This window comes from Musa acuminata, chromosome BXJ1-6 (genome assembly GCF_036884655.1).
Source record: "Musa acuminata AAA Group cultivar baxijiao chromosome BXJ1-6, Cavendish_Baxijiao_AAA, whole genome shotgun sequence".
Taxonomy (NCBI): domain Eukaryota; kingdom Viridiplantae; phylum Streptophyta; class Magnoliopsida; order Zingiberales; family Musaceae; genus Musa; species Musa acuminata.
The window spans coordinates 3,762,619-3,778,670 of NC_088332.1; the positions used below are offsets into that span (position 1 = coordinate 3,762,619).

Below are 16,052 nucleotides of genomic sequence, written 5' to 3' on the forward strand. Positions count from 1 at the left end.
TGAGTAGATTATATTCTTTTATTATTGTTCTTATGAAGTGTAGGAAAATTAATATATATATATTTTTTATGTTTTGGTGGAAGAAGAAAAGTGTTATTGAAAAGGAAATTGCCTTCCGTGGCACCGGATGACCGAAGAGTCGTCGTGTTTCGCCCATCGGAGCGACTCCTCTCACGACTTCGTGGTGGGGGCCGACTATGGGCGCGACTTGCTCACAGAAGGGGGAGTTTCGTACGAAACTTTTGTCGCGTAGTACGAGACCGCATAATGTGAGCGTAGACGCCTTTCGGACCGCATAAAAACATTATGCGGTACTAAAAAGATGCCTCTCCCGATCTCTCTTATTGTTTCCGGACACAAAAGAGAGAGAGAGAGAGAGAGAGGGCGGGGAACATTGGGCCATCTCTCTCCTCCGCTTTATGTGGGTCCCGCGCCCGCCGGAAGGAGTCGGAGTCGTCCGCTAACGGCCGGAAACCTTGATCCGTCCTCGCTCCTTCCATGGAGACGCGATCGTTAGCTCTCGCCCTGCTCCTCCCCTTCCTCCTCTCCGCCGGCGACGCTCTCGCCCCCTCTCCCTCTCCCTCTCCCTCACCCTCCCCCTCCCGGTCGCCGTCCCCTCGCCGCACGCCGCCGAAGCAGGTGGCCTCGACCAGCCTCCAGCTGCCGCCTCCGCCACCGCCGCCACCGCCGCCACCGCCCCCTCCGCCGCATCCCCGGGTTCCCCGTGGCCGCCTGGAGCATCAGGCCGGCGCGGACGCGGGCGCCGCGCCGCCCGGGAACCCCAAGCAGCTCAATCTCGGGGAGAAGGTCGGGCTCGCGTTTCTTGTCGTGGCCGTGGTGCTGCAGGTGGCGTTCGGGGGGTTCCTCGTCTTCAAGAGATCGCAGCTGAGTCGGACGGTGCGAGGCGATCGACGGTTGTCGGTGCCCTCCCTTGCCCATTCTCCATGAGTCTTGTTGTTCAATGGACGGAAAGATTGTTTCTTTTTGGAGTCCGCCACCGCGGAATTGGGTAAATCGGATGATTTGGTGGATTCCAGTCACAATGCGGGCTATCCTGACTTGTGGTCTCTCGGTTGGGGATCGAGTGCTCCATGACCAGCTCTGTTGGTTGGGGTAAATTTGATCTCTACTTGTATCTTCTCCTGTAATCTTGCAATGTTTGATATATACGATTGTCGTTACCTCATCACGATTATAATGTCAAATCCTTAATGATTAGAGAGAAGAATGTACTTTGTCTCTGATCTTGTTTATTGTTGATCATCCTTTTACTATGTTTCTATTCCCTATGTCTTATTTGATGCTGCAGCAATTGTTTTGATCTATTTCTTAAAGGAGAGTATGTTTGTTCTCTAACTATAGATTTGCAGTGGAGGTGTTATAACATGAGCTAAAGCGTTTTCGGAAAGAAAAAAAGAAAACAAAGTACTTGTTCATCTGGGCATTTGATCTTGAGATGGAGGCTTGGGTTCCAAGATGAGCTTCAACCAAGTCGTTTTTCCAATTTGCTGAGACTTTTGCCTTTGAGAGGGTCTTATGTACAACAAGAAGATGAAAGCAAAGGTAAAAAAAAAAAAAAGAAACAAAGAGCCATACAAGATTGAAGGAGATACAACTGAATGTTAGTATGTATGACTGGAAAAAAGAAGAGTGAGCATATTTTCCTAAGCATGATCCTTGGCAAAACACAACAATAATCGAATTTTCTTTTAACCATATCATGTGCATAATTTTTCTTTTTATGTGTTGATGTAAATTTGCTTTTTCTATTGATTACAACAATAAGTAAAATATTGGTTTCTGTGGTTGATGATGGTTTGTTCTCATTTTCCCTTTTCCATAAAAGTCTTTCCCAGTCTTGTTTATGTTCTAGAAACCACATGCTGGCACTTGGATCTCTACAAATCTAATATGATTGTATTTATCTAGACTTGCTTCTATTGTGAATTACTATCCTAACATTTTGTCTATGCTTAATGTTGTTTAAACCACAAAACAGTGGTCCTAGGCTATATATGGCTAAGCACATTAGCTCTAATTTGTATTTATTGTTATGTAAGCCACCGAGAACTTTATGCTGTCGATTTGAGCCATTCTCTGCAAATTTAATTCCTTGGTTAAGCTTTAAAAACTCAAATGTTTGGTCTTCATTCTGATGTAACATCAACTATTCTGTAGATATCCTTTGATTGAATCAGTTACAGGCCTATAATGAATCCTAGAATTAGATTCCGGTGCATCTATTTTCTCATTCTATTAGCACCCTGACTTGCTTCTAGGAAGCTCACACATTGGTTATCCTTTTTCTTTAAAATCATGTGCTATTGTTGTCATCTTAGTATAGCTTTGCAGTAAGTATCACAAGTTAAGGAGCTTTTGGTTGGATTTCGTGTAGTTCTGGAAGCACAGTCACATAAGTTCTTTGTTATGGAAGCATTCTGCTATGTGTATGTTGTTTGAACACAAAAAGAAGAAAATACTCTTTATGAAGCAAAGATAGTTACTTCAGTGCATTTGCACTTTTCTTTTCCATGTAATCTTACTTCTTTCTACCCATACTCGGCCAGTGTAAATATTTGGTAAAATTTATCTATCGGATCGTAATTTGGTAGTGGTGTTTCCTGTTCAGCAAGGAATTAATTGACATCAATAGGAATCTTGCTTGTTATAGTGAGTCCTCTTGCATGGATGTGGAAGTTCTTTGTGAGAAGTTTTTTTATATTTTTTATTTAAGAGAGAGACAGCTTTCAGAACAATGAACTCCCATTTGTTTGTTTCCTAGTGGTCATTCATAGTTTAAATTAGTAGCCAAAGCATGCCCAGCTGATGAGTATGCCAATAATTCTAGCTAAGGTATCATCAGCTGACATCTGAATGGCACTTCCAACCCCAGCCAAAATCCAAGTTCTTCAAATCTGCCTTTCTGAGTCATGTGATTGCAGTCATGTGTCAGTCTATTCTATGCTATTCTATATGTGCACAACAAAATTTCTACTATTTAAATGGACAAGGAGCTGATTTGGCTCTTCATTTTTTTTATTTGTCTCACCATTCTTTAGATCTCATCATGTCATATAGTGGACCAGAAGTTTTGAGTTCTACTGATATAACCTTGAGTGACCAAACATGTTTCACTAACCTTAGTGGATACTAGTAGCTCCACCCAACTCACACTGAGTTAACTAGAAAACAGTACTAAGATTGCATATGCTGAATCATTCTTTTGAGTCCAATGATTTACCTAGCTTCAATGAGTTGAATTGAACTACCTTGCTTTTTTACAGATCAATTGTATGTGTGTTGATAGATGATGCTTGCAGTGATCCCCTCTTCTTACAGTATTTTTTGGTAGATTGTGGATAAAAACATATATAATAAATACATCACAAACACATTTGCTACATGAATCAATCCTCTGATTTAGGGCTTCTTTTCAGCTATTTGGAAGCACTGATGAACCAAGAAAATCTCTCCAGATGAACATTTATAGGTGTTGAGTGTTGTATCACCAACCTGCTCTGCACCTCCATCTCCCTCCCTCCTTGCCGTCTGATCCCAATCCATCGGTCAAAGAAGAATTAGGAGCCCTTATATGAAATAACATATTTGCCCCTCTAATTTTTTATATTAGATATGTATCTCCAAAATTTTAGATTTTACATATCTAAATCCTTCCTATATGTCACTCCTATTGATATGTGCCCAATAAACTCATTCTAATTATTCTTGATAGATTATCACTGAATTTAAAAAATATAATCAAATTAAATCCTTCAAATATTCTTTATTATTTTTATCAGCTATTTGATCCTTTGTGTTTTCCAGTCTTTTTTTAAGGGAGTACTAATGTTAAAAATTGAGTTTTTACTCATTGTATTCGCGATTAACTAACAGAAATCAATTATAATATCGTATCTTTGAAGGTATATATATATATATATATATATATATATATATATATATATATATATATGTAGTGTTGTTAAGAAATAAAGTAAATCAAAAGGATTTGGGTAGCTTATTGTGATGGATTATGCTAGTTTCTCTTACAAATTTCCTTCAGAATCTGTGTTTGCTTCAACTACATGATAGCTTTGCTTGCCTATTACTACTAATTGCTCACAACCTTTCTTCCTCCAAGGGTAATACCATGGTCACTGCTGCACCCAAAGAACTTTGTCTTCTCCTGTATATATTGGTGTGCAAGGCCAACCTTGAGCATATCAAACTCCTACCGTCAAAGCATACAACAGAGCCAGCCTTGAGCATATCAAACTCCCATCACCAAAGCATACAACACACAGACAACATGAGCACATCAACCCCAAGCAACAAGGAATCCACAGGTAACTTGTTTGATCTCACATTAGTTCTTCCTACCCATATATTGTTATGTCCTAAATCAAGTGAGGGCGAATGGATTTTGCAAAATAAGTGTACATGAATATCGTAATCATTTTTTGTGAAATTTTATGCAGCAAATAAGACCAAGGCTTCGGCAGCGCTCCAAAATGATCTTGTGGAATTAATAAATCAACATTATGATTCATGTTTCAAGAATGTGACAGGATTTGATGACTTCTACCGAGCACTTCATGAGATTATGGAGTAAGTTTTCCAATATTTAGTCTCTCCTTTTTTTCGGTCTCTTTCTTGTGTAAGTGTGTTGTTTACATCAAGTTATCTTTGAACTAAAACATATCTTTGTAGGAAATATATCTTATGAAATATGGCAAAAAATATATATGGCTCTTATGAAATAATGTGAGGAAAAGAATGTTGGACTTAAAGACTTTATAGCTTGTAGCTGCAAAAGGTATTTGAATTTGACATTTGAATTTGAGTTTTCAATTCTCTTTTGATGCCACAAGTCAAATTATGATATATGTAGTCCATCATAGCCAACATGACTTGTAAGCTTAAGAAGCAATGCTTATCCCATGCCCAAAGACTCATCAGTCAATATAATTGGAAAAGACAGTGAAATTAAACCATGCTATAAAAGATTTAAGATCAGAGGAGCCTTTTGAAAAGGATTATTTTATCCAAGAAAACCTCATCATTATTCCTACATTAGAAATTGATTATATTGCATGTGAAATCAGTCATAGGAAAGATATGTTCTGCTTAAAGATGAATTGATCCTAATATAGTGTGGAGATAACATCAGCCTCACAACACACATGGTCATAAAAGCTGAGAGCCAAACCTTCCTTTGGAGATGCTGAATATACACTAATATGTGTTTGATTTTTGCAAACAAAATTAGAAACATATGTATTGTTCTTTTTTTTTTTTTTTTTTATACATACTCATTGATTTCCACTATATTATTTGAATTGCACACCTCATTATTATTTGGAAACTTACCCGAATGAAGTCACTAATTATTCTTTCAATTGTTGACAGAAAGCTTAGTGAGAGCAAAGGGGCAATTCAACTCAAATTGCCATCAAGTGATGCTTTAAAGTCTGCTTTCGAGGTAAGAAAAAAATTGATGATGTTTATCTTCTTATGCATAATTATTATTGACTAACTAAGATTAGTTACAATTTTTCCATGCATAATTATTATTGACAAACATAATAGGGAATGATGCACACTAAGATTGGATTATATTCACCTACCAACTTGGCATGTTTTGACTTCCTTGCAGAAGCACCACCCCAGAGAGAACAAAGCCTTGTTGAAGGAGGAGTTCAAAAACATCATCAAGGATGTGATAACATTTGAGAGCTTCTCCATGGGGAAAGGAGCACTTGAGACCATCTTCTTCATATTTGGGGCTCCCATATGTACCTTCTTCCTCAAGAGGTTCATCCCTGGAGGTGCAACAGTGTCTGATGACATACTCATCCCTGCTGTCACTTCAGGCACTGTCATCCTCCTGGCTAAGACTAACAAGCTCTAAGTGCCCAACCAACACTATGCCTTATTATTTTCAATGATTTAAGTACAAACAATAATGTTACATGTCCTAAATAATATTTTGTATGTGCTTATCATCATCATCATCATCATCAAAAGTGTTATATTGAGACAAAAAAATCAAGGTTAATATGGTGCCAAGTTTCTCTTTCTTCTTCCTTTTCTTTCTCTAACAAAGAAATTTATTACTCCCATTCAATAATAAAAAATTTTAAATTTTTATTTATAAAATTTTAGTAAAATATTTTGAAGATGTATATATACTACCATTTCCTTATATCATTAATATTCACTCATTTAAGGTTTACTTTATATTTTATTTAATAGTATATAATAATTTTTTTCCTTCATTTATGGATTAATATTGATCTCATGTCTAATATTTTTATTTTCATTAGCACATTAATCTCTACTTCAAGTATGGTTATAAAAATAAAAATTCTTATGCATCAATTTGGTTTGCAATCAACAAATTCCCCATAAAATCCTCACCCTTTTTGTTTTTATAATATTATTTATTTATTTATTTGTGTGATGTGTTGCCGACTCCATCAAGACGACGCGAATCTAAAAGCAGAGATATCCTCTCTCTCTCTCTCTCGCATGTCGCGTACAGGATCCCGCTTAAAACCCTAAAACTCTCACCCGTCCGCCGCCTGCGCTTGTAATGGCGACGGTGATCGACGTGAAGGCTTTTCGTCTTTTCCCGTGCGTCGTTACTCATTCCAGGTGTCCTGTCTTTGTAGCTTCGCCTCCTTGTCTCTACTCCTCCTCACCCGCCTCTTCTTCCTCTCCTCATCCCCCGCCTTCGCCTTCGCCTTTCATGTTGGCGTATCTGATGGATCGCGTCGGTTATACCGAGGAGAAGGCTACCGCCATCGCCAACCGGCTCGCTGGAGTCACCTCCCCCGAGAGACCCGACGCTGTTCTCCGCTTCCTCCGCTCTACCGCCGTCCTCCCCCCATTCAAATCCATCGTTTCGTCCGATGCCGCCCTTGCTACCTTCTCGCCGACGACCGCTCAGCCTCCTCCGCCCGTACGACGGCCTCAGCAAGGCGCTCGCTAGACTCGTCACGGCCTGCGCCCCTTGTTTCGGATACAGCACGAACCGCCTTTCTCTCACCGTCGACTTTTTCCGCTCCCTCTTCAGGCACAAGAACAGCATGGTCGTCTCCTTTTTCCGTCGCTGCCCCCGCCTCCTCGCCACCGACGCTGACCAGGTGCTCCGCCGCAACCTGGACATCCTCCGTGGGCACCCTGATGTCGACGTGCCCACCATTGTTTACAAGGCCCCCTTCCTCTTCCTCAAGCCCGACTCACTAGAGTCCGTCTTCCTCCTCGCCGAGAAGGAACTGGGCATTGACCCTTCCTCGAAAGAATATGTCGATGCACTCCACCTGTGCGCCTCATTGCCCAAAGAGAGCCTCGTGAGAAGGCTGTGAATCATCAGGAGCTACGGCTTCAACAACGAAGAGCTGTTCACCATGCTCCGGAGGTCTCCTCTCTTCCTGCGACTCACCGATGAGCACATGCGGAAGAAGCTGGATTTCCTCGTTGGAACTGTGGGCTTAACCAAGGCCCTGCTCTCAAACACTTAGCTGCTGCTTTTCAGCCTGGACTCAAGGCTGGTGCCAAGGTATCAGCTGCTGCAGAGCCTGCAATCAAGAGGGTTGATGCCCCAAAAATTTGACTTATTAAAGGCATTTGCCATTAGTCAACAGAGATTCAATAAGGTGTATGTAGAAAAGTTATGGAATGGAGAAGGTTCAGATCTTGTCCAGTCTTATATGAAGAATCTTGGTGAACCGCCCCTGGCCCTTCAACATTGAGTCCCGATGCAATGCTATATATCATTTTAGGAGTCATTTCTGCTTGTTTTGTGTGTTCTCATAGAAAATTTTTGCTGATATTTGGTAGCAAGAACGAACTACAATCCAATGACATTTTCCCTGCCTTTATTGTAGGATTTTTAGAAATCTGTTCTGGTTCATCCTTTGACTATAGTTTTCAGTTAAATGGTTTCTTGTTATATTTCCAGAGATGTCTATTGCCACTGAAACACAATCATGACGGGTGCCTTAAAGGTATAGGTTGTTGCTTAGATCTTTGCTTTTCAGTAATTTCTCTTATTAGCTCCTTGGTGCACAGTATGCTTAACCAGAGTAGAATGTACACATTGACCATGACATTGTGAATGATTAACCCTTTTAGAGAATGTGTTTTCATGAATCTTTGTTTGTAAGTTCTTTTCTGAAGTGCCAGCCATTAAGGATTTGAAATATTACTGAAGTTGAATGTTTATGAAGGGTTAGTCTTTCTTTCTTCCTGGTGAATCCTTAGGTTTTTTTTCTCCTGCAGAATAACTGCTTGAGCTTTCTTGTCTTCCTTTTTGTGTCTCAGCCAGCTCCTTACCGAGTGGAAGAATTACCAAGTGGCTGCCACCTCGCCAAGCCATCTCATCTCTGCCTCAGGGCAACAACAATGTTTTGTAACAGTGAGGCTTATCTTTAGCTTGTGCAATATTCCAATTACTAGCAGCTAAATATCAATGTTTTTTTTTTGTTTCTAAGTAATATATGAATATTGCCAGTTTATTTTGCCTGATCCAATGACCATCTTTGTTATAAATGATCCAACTGCATTTAAACCAAATGTACTAGGCTACTTTATACTAGTTGAGGCTTCATATTTGACCCAATAGTTTACTTTAATGAATGGTATTCGAGGGACCCATACCTAGAAACATGTTAGAATCAGATTTGGTTATAGGGTTATGAGGGAGGATCTGTCAGTGCACTGACTTTTAAATGAATTTGGTCAAAAAATTGAACCGTTGATTCAACTGCTTAAGCTTACTTGTTTTTGGCCCGAATAATGTATGTTTTCTGTCCAAAAAACATTTGACCCTGTAATTATTCTAATGTCATCTTGTGAAAGAGATATTTCTCCATCTGTGAACTATACTAATCTTCTGGATTAGACTGAACATGATTTTTATGTTCATTAGAGCATAATTGATCTGCATTAATACCATTTACTCAATGTGTTCATCAATCCCTGGTAGGGCTCTTCATTAGGTTTTTTAACCAGATGAAAAGCTTGCTTCAGGCCTTGGTAGATGAGTTGAAAAAAATTAAGCTCTATTCCAATAGGAGTGCCAGAATGGTAAGTAATGTCAGTTGCATATTTAATAGTGCCAGCATACTGGGAAGAAACTTCTTGGGTTATAATTGGTGTTCATTATGGAATATGGCTGCATAAGGTAGTTGCTTCTTACAGCAGTTTGCATGGATTTGATGTTTGAATTCTTCTCCTTGCTGGTTAAAGCTTGAATCATCACAAATGCCTTTAGAAAAAAAAAAAAAACAGTGCAGTTGGAATTAGACTTACATGAAACCACTAGAATTAGATTGGTTTTTGGATACTATTGAAATTTTCATGCAGTAAATTTTCGTATACCATTGAATTAGATTATTGGAATTAGACTTTCATCTTGGCTGTTACTTTATATATCAGATATAGTCGGATTTATGTTTGTCTGAAACCATTAAAATTATGTTATTTAATTTGGATGTTCTTGGAATTGGCAGGTAGAGCGGCAGAGCTATAGTCATCAAGCTTCGTGCTGACTATTTTCACTAGCCAATTGAGCGACGATTTGAGTTACTCCTCAAGAATTGAGTTGAATGTGCAATTAATTAACCACTTGCAGATGATAATTTTCACAATGTGCAAATGGATATATTCTTCTTCTTGCTGTGAAAATTCGTCAAGCCTTGTGCTGACTTTTTTCACTAGCCAATTGAGTGACCATCGAATTGAGTTAACTAACCAGTTGCAGATGATCAATTTCACAACATGCTAATGGATTGTTGAATTGTATGATTATATTTCCATTCATGCTATGAAAGTGAACATATGTTTGCAATTTGGCCATACTAACCCTTTCTCCTAATGTAGTAGCTCTTTTTATCTCATCATATTTCATGATGACTTTGGAGTTCCCATTATAACATATATGTACATGTATATATATTATAAAAAGGTCCCAGCATTCTTGAGTCAGAAATTTTGATGTGCTATGCTTTTTAACTGCAGTAAATATATAGAGTTTCTTGGAATATGAGGCATGGACATGGTCACAAGATTCAGACATAACAAGGTATGGACAAGCTGACATGACAAGTATTTTAGAAGTACAACACAACATGACAATTATTTCATGTATATTTCAAATAGTATTATAATTTTACACTTAATGCAATGTACATTATTTATGTTCATCAATATGCAATTGTGAGAAGCACAGCAGTCATTCAGAAAATTAGAGAACATGATGTCTATGTACTTCTGCACCTGTATAAGACATTAAGGGATAAGGCAAAGGAAATTGTTTGTGCACTGCCAATGTTCAACTTATCTTGAAGCCTCAGGTGTCCTACATATAGACAGCACGATAGCATAAATAAATCACCAGGGTCCTAATATGAATTTGAAGTTATCAACATATCACTTGTTTAGAATATGAATGATTGGAAGGGCATGTGCTTATATTCACATTGTTCCAGATGTAAATATAAGTTGTAGATCATGTTAAATTATTTTTCTATTGACATAAGCCATACATCAGCTTTATGCTTGTGAACTTTGTTTAGGTCAAAGCTCTATATTATCATTTAGGAGAAAGTTGAGTTGTTGGGGAAGGGAAATTTGCAGTGTTCCACTGTTCTTTCACTTGTATGTTAACATAGTTGGTGAACATTTCCAAGATCTTCTTAAACTCATTTTTCTTTCCTCCTTTCTGCTGAAACTGTCTCCCAACATATATCTGTACTGTTAGATAAATTCGATGTTCCATTCCATTATTAGAAAAAAAATTTCCCCCTATATGTGTTGATGACATATTAGAAATTGATTAGCAAGTTCTACGATAAATTTGGAGTATGCCAGAAAGAAGATCCAGTATGACCCTCCTGCCGATTGCTTTCGAGCTGCTTTGACTGCTTTGGAGAAAAGGTAACTTCATCCCCTTCATTAACCTTCATCTTCCACTTTGGATCAATCTTTGCCCATTTTACTGTCATTTACTCACTGCTGTCCTGTTTAGGGAGCGTGAGACGCACAATTCAGCAACTCTGTGGTGGTTCTGAAGCCACTTGTGATGGTTATTGTACAAAAGCAAGCCCAATTTCGACCTTCTTTCCAGCTTCTTGTTGCAAGAAGTCATGAGAAGAGGGGCAAGTAACAGCAGCAGCAGAGCCTTTATGGCGGCGATGGCGATGCACAACAATCCCTGTGGAGCTGACCACATGGCAGTACTCCTCGAGTGCCTTCATATCTTAGCTTGCTTGGTCGGTTGGTTTGGTTCGACAGTCAAAAACTTGTGCTCATCAAAGCAGAGGTAGAAGAAGAAGAAGAAGACAGAGAAGAAAATATTACCGACTACTTGTTCTGGACCACACCTATACGATCATGGTGTACATGATTTATGGCATGAGAACTGTCATTGATGTGCTCATGACACAGCATTGTGGTAACATTCATTTAACTTTTCCATGAGAAGTATCGATGATGCACACCACCGTGGAGAATCCGCCTTGCACAGAGGTACGTAGATGTCTGATGCATGCCATGAATGTCCCTTTCTTGTTGTTTTACTAGATACAAGAAATCTTACTTGGATAGATTGATGGAACCACATGAGTGTCATAACAGGTGGAGTAAGGAAAGGGGAAGGAAGAAGTGGTTGATCCACTGCAGCAAGTAATAGTTTGTCCTCTGCATGAAACATGCCTTTTGAGCCACGCAAGCTCATTGGATGATGCAACCTTAGATACTTCCCTTTCCTGCACCAAACTCCGTGCGGGTTCTCTCTCTCTCTCGGCTCTCTTCGTGGTAAAGCGGGAGTTATGAGCATGTGGGTTGTGTCTGTTCATGCCATCGCCACACTGCAACACCTTTCTCTGCGTTCGGAGGAGGATTTAAGCCGCAGAATGGTGCCTCCCAGAGTTATATTTCCCTATAACTGTTAGATTTTGATGTATATACTTAGATTTAGTCTCATATCCAAAGGTACAAAACAAATGAAATTTATGATACTCAAAATCCCCAAGAAGAAGAAAAGAAAAGAGGAGTCGATCAAATCAGAAACACAGTCGCCATGGTGATGATCTCGTGATCAACTGCAGCAAAGGCCTCCAAATGCTTGACTCGTTTCTTGATAGCAATTACGGAATGGAGCAGTACAATTATATATATATATATATATATATATATATATATATATATATATATATATATATATATATATACTTCAAACATTACAATTCCAAGGAGAATCCAAGAAAAGGACAATACGAGCACATCATCCCCTTTTTATTCCTCTTATTTTTTTGGTTCCCATCACAATCTTAGACTATACTTAGTGGATTTGAATCCAACGGCTACTTCATGGCACAGGAGATCTACGCAGGAAATCTACGCGAGCTGAGTTGTTGTAGAACGCCGGCGCCGGCGCAGAGTTGGAAGAGGACGAGGAGTTGACCGAGTTGAGAATGCTGTTCCAGTAGCTTTTCTTCGCCTCTCCTTCCTTCTCCTCCTCGTCTTCCTCCTCCTCCTCCTCCTCCTCCTCCTCGTCCTCTTCCTCGCAGGTCTCACGTCGGGTTGCGTAGGAATCGCCGCAGTAGCCAAGAGGCTTCTGGGCGCCGGAGTCACCCAGCAGCAGTCCGGTGAGTCCTGCTCCGAACTGTCCCCATGCGCACCCTTCTTGGGAGGTGTATGGCTCCGGCAGCCATGGCGCCTCCCCGCCGAAGGCATCTACCGAGAACCCTGCGAAGCTGTCCATTCGGTCCTTCGCCAAGCACTTCCAGTCCGCGCTCTCCGGCTCCAAATTCTCGCCTCCTTGATGCCTGACCGCCGCCGCATTGCCGTCCACGAGCCCCACGCCGGCGGCCGCGAAGCTCAAGGTGGAAGTGGGCGACTCCAGGTCGACCCGTTCGATGGCCGGCTTCGCCGGCCAGACTCCGTGCCACGCCCTGAGCACGTCGAGGCAGGGAGGCGGTCCGGGGGGCGCGCCCGGCTTGCTGGCCAGCAGAGCAGGAGGCAGTGCGGTGGTGGAGGACGACGACGAGGACGACCCCAACTGATGCTGCGGCTGCTCCTGCTGCTGCTGCAGGATCGTGGAGTTGGATGCTGTACGAAGCTTCGACTCCCTCACGAGGCGCGCCTCGGCTTCGAGGCGTGCGCTCTCCCATTGCGCCATGTGGCTGAGGTTGGCGGCGCTCTTGGAGTGGCCGTCGGCGGAGACGAGGGCGTCGCTCTTGGCCTTGTGGGTGCAGGGATCGATGCCCATCTTGGCCAACCGCTTCTTCAGGTGGGTGTTCCAGTAGTTCTTGATCTCGTTGTCCGTTCTCTTGGGCAGATGGGTGGCAATTGCAGACCATCTGAAACACAGCAACTGGGATTCTCATCAACCATCGATCAATCACAAGCAGTGAAGAAAGCCAGGGTTCTTCTTGTAATCCATCCACCACCATCGATCCACAATGAGATAGTAATGGCTGAACTCGAGAATCACTGAAGGATTTGTGATATGTGGAGGACAGGAGGAGTAAGCAGGGGGACTCACCTGTTCCCAAGGAGAGCATGGAGTTGGATGATGGTCTGTTCCTCCTGCAAGCTGAACTCGCCCCTCTTGATGTCTGGTCTCAGGTAGTTGGTCCACCTCAACCTGCAACTCTTCCCGCACCTCTGCAGCCCTGCACAGAATGGCAGAGATCACAATTCTCTCCTACCATGTCACGACCACGGCTTAGGCGGCTCACCGGCTTTGGCAGGCAACGCTCTCCAGCTCCCGTGGCCGTGCTTCTCGATGTAGGCGAGCAGCTTTTGGTCTTCCTCCGGCGTCCAGGGCCCCTTCTTCAAGCCCACCTTCTCGCAGCAAGGTGATCGACCCATCTCGGTGGGATCTCGACCTGCAGAAGACAAGATGCTTAAGCTCTCAGGGCCTTCAAAGTCTCCATCCCCATAGTAATTGACATGCAGAAGGTGCTGGATGTCACAGCAAAGCCAAGATGTGGAGCCTTTATGGTTGCACTGGAATGAGAGAGAGAGAGAGAGAGATGGGCATCAAAGGAGGGTCAGCACACATAAATAGCACAGATATAAATAAGGTTTGCATGTGTGCCATGACCTAAATAACCCAGTGGTGGTTACAGCCACATTAATCTCCTCCTCCTCCTCCTCTACCACCACCACCACTGTCCTCTGTGCTCTCTTTCCAGGTCAAGCCGGAGGGGTGGCTTCCACATTTATCCATGGAGTAGGGTAACTGCGAGGGGTCATCAGCAGAGCAGATTGGGAAGGCTTGCAGGAAGAGAAGGCTGCCACGTAGTTGAGTCTGTCGAGAGGAGCTACCTGTTTCAGGCCTACCATTCCTCATCCGGCAGCTGCTATTAATCTGCCATTGGGTCCAATTCTTGTATCCGGTCATCATCTTCCGCTTTGCTTGGTCTGCTCCAAATTGCTTCCTTCTTTGACATAATAATAGTATTCCAATACTCTGATTAGAATGATTGTCCATAATAAAATTTGAGGAATTTTAAGCATAATTTTGTTGAAAATATGAGGAATCTAATACTCTGATCAACCACTTCAAATATCTCAATTCTCTTCCATCTCTATTGAATAATACTCAACATAGGAGTGAAGCAAAGAGTTTCACTATAATTAGGATCCGAAAATATCATTTCACGTATCAGATCGGTACGTATTTGCCAATGTCGATATATTGACACACATGCAAATATATATATCGATATATATTTGAATAGAAAGAAAGAAGAATAAAAAGAGACAATAGAGAAAAAGAAGTGAATGATAATAATACCTGTAAATAAACCTACCTCTTATACCAATCTCCCAGTTGATCATTTCGATATATTGCTCGATTCACATCGATCCGACTAAAACGTCATAAAATTAGCATAGGGGTTAAAAAAAAATACTTGTAAATAATATCAAATTTATTATTATTATCGGTGGAAGCTTCATTCACTAAAACCAAGCAAGCAAGATGGTAAATGCTACATGATCTCTTTGGTGATGAAAGGAAAGAGTACATGAAAGGAACAATGCGACCAACAACAGTACTGCGACGTCCCAACGTGTAATCTATTTACCGGCAAGTAAAACAAGGAGTGGGATTTGGCATCTATCCAACCACGACAATGTGGCATTCCTCAGTCTAATCTATTTATGGATTCGAGCTATTTGGTGTTCTCTCTTCCCAACCTTGCAAGTAAGTAAGTGGGTGACTACACGCCAAACTGCTGTGGACTCCATTTCCCACAGCTCTTTAATGGGCAAAACAACACATGTTATCTTTTCCCAAGGCCAAAGTATGGGACATCGGATCCATTCCTCGAGTCCAAAACTTGCAAGTATTCTCTTTTACGGATCACAATCCTATGTTTAAACTCATCTCTTGTAGAACTCTATGATGGTGTTTTATGAGAAGGTTTGGAGATGGTAGAAATTAAATGGATAGTAACAATTTTAAGTAGAGAGAAATACTATCTATCCTTCATTATTTTTCTTATTCACAATATACTACTTGTCAAAACTTTTGAGTCTAATAGGATTGAGCTTAAATTCATTATTTGATGAGTAATTGAGTTGGGAACATGTTTTATTTAATCTAAACAAGTAAGGCAACAACAATAGTTTTGTTCTTCACATTAATTCTCACTCTTTTCTTGTCCATGAGGTTGGAGTGTGGTTGAGGACTTGTGTAGACTGGGGAAGGCCATGGAGCAGTGGAAGAGCTCAAGAACAGAAATCACTCCACTTATTCTTGGAGAGAGAGAGAGAGAGAGAGAGAGAGGCAATGAAAGTGAAGATAGATTGTCTACCATGGTAAAAGAGGAGTGGAAGTTCTAAAAAGGACCAAAGGACAATGAAGTGGTACACTGATACTAGTCATATATGTCACCTCCCAGATTGAAGGACTGAAAAGGGCCAAAGACTAAATGAGACATTGGGGTAGCCCTCTTTAATTCCTCTTATCTGTACAAAAGACCTTTATACTTTATATTTGATATCTGGATTTAGTTTTGTATAAGGTA

At 41.1% G+C, this 16,052-nt stretch overlaps 3 protein-coding genes and 1 pseudogene across 4 annotated transcripts; 3 read left to right on the top strand and 1 right to left on the bottom strand.

Moving 5' to 3' along the window:
• Positions 1-498: 498 nt before the first annotated feature.
• On the top strand, positions 499-948 carry LOC135677942 (uncharacterized). Its single transcript, XM_065190346.1, has one exon. The coding sequence runs from the start codon at positions 499-501 to the stop codon at positions 946-948; it is 450 nt and encodes a 149-aa protein (XP_065046418.1).
• Positions 947-6,079, top strand: LOC103986784 (uncharacterized). 2 transcript variants are annotated; one of them, XM_065186080.1, is made up of 5 exons: positions 947-1,113; positions 4,142-4,346; positions 4,479-4,608; positions 5,410-5,482; positions 5,657-6,079. In XM_065186080.1, exons 2-5 carry the CDS (start codon positions 4,151-4,153, stop codon positions 5,909-5,911), a joined length of 654 nt encoding a protein of 217 aa, XP_065042152.1. In that variant the 5' UTR covers positions 947-1,113; positions 4,142-4,150; the 3' UTR covers positions 5,912-6,079. The 2 variants fall into 2 exon arrangements, with proteins under 2 accessions (XP_065042152.1, XP_009403152.3); XM_009404877.3 differs by lacking the exon at positions 947-1,113 and adding an exon at positions 1,375-1,563.
• Positions 6,080-6,522: 443 nt separating this feature from the next.
• On the top strand, positions 6,523-11,991 carry LOC135675688 (uncharacterized; annotated as a pseudogene).
• A 280-nt stretch (positions 11,992-12,271) lies between these two features.
• LOC135675690 (transcription factor MYB106-like) lies at positions 12,272-14,074 on the bottom strand. Its single transcript, XM_065186081.1, has 3 exons — positions 13,752-14,074; positions 13,556-13,685; positions 12,272-13,370 (listed from the first exon to the last, which is right to left on the bottom strand). Exons 1-3 carry the CDS (start codon positions 13,882-13,884, stop codon positions 12,377-12,379), a joined length of 1,257 nt encoding a protein of 418 aa, XP_065042153.1. The 5' UTR covers positions 13,885-14,074; the 3' UTR covers positions 12,272-12,376.
• Between the last annotated feature and the right edge of the window lie 1,978 nt (positions 14,075-16,052).

Excerpts from the sequence above, each read along its gene's own strand:
- LOC135675690 (XM_065186081.1), bottom strand. The coding sequence starts at position 13,884 with ATGGGTCGATCACCTTGCTGCGAGAAGGTGGGCTTGAAGAAGGGGCCC. Across the intron at positions 13,686-13,751 it reads AGCGTTGCCTGCCAAAGCCG|GGCTGCAGAGGTGCGGGAAG; the intron begins GTGAGCCGCCTA and ends CATTCTGTGCAG. Across the intron at positions 13,371-13,555 it reads CATGCTCTCCTTGGGAACAG|ATGGTCTGCAATTGCCACCC; the intron begins GTGAGTCCCCCT and ends GCTGTGTTTCAG.
- LOC103986784 (XM_009404877.3), top strand. The coding sequence starts at position 1,537 with ATGTACAACAAGAAGATGAAAGCAAAG. Across the intron at positions 1,564-4,141 it reads ACAAGAAGATGAAAGCAAAG|GGTAATACCATGGTCACTGC; the intron begins GTAAAAAAAAAA and ends TCTTCCTCCAAG. Across the intron at positions 5,483-5,656 it reads CTTTAAAGTCTGCTTTCGAG|AAGCACCACCCCAGAGAGAA; the intron begins GTAAGAAAAAAA and ends ACTTCCTTGCAG.
- LOC135677942 (XM_065190346.1), top strand. The coding sequence starts at position 499 with ATGGAGACGCGATCGTTAGCTCTCGCCCTGCTCCTCCCCTTCCTCCTC.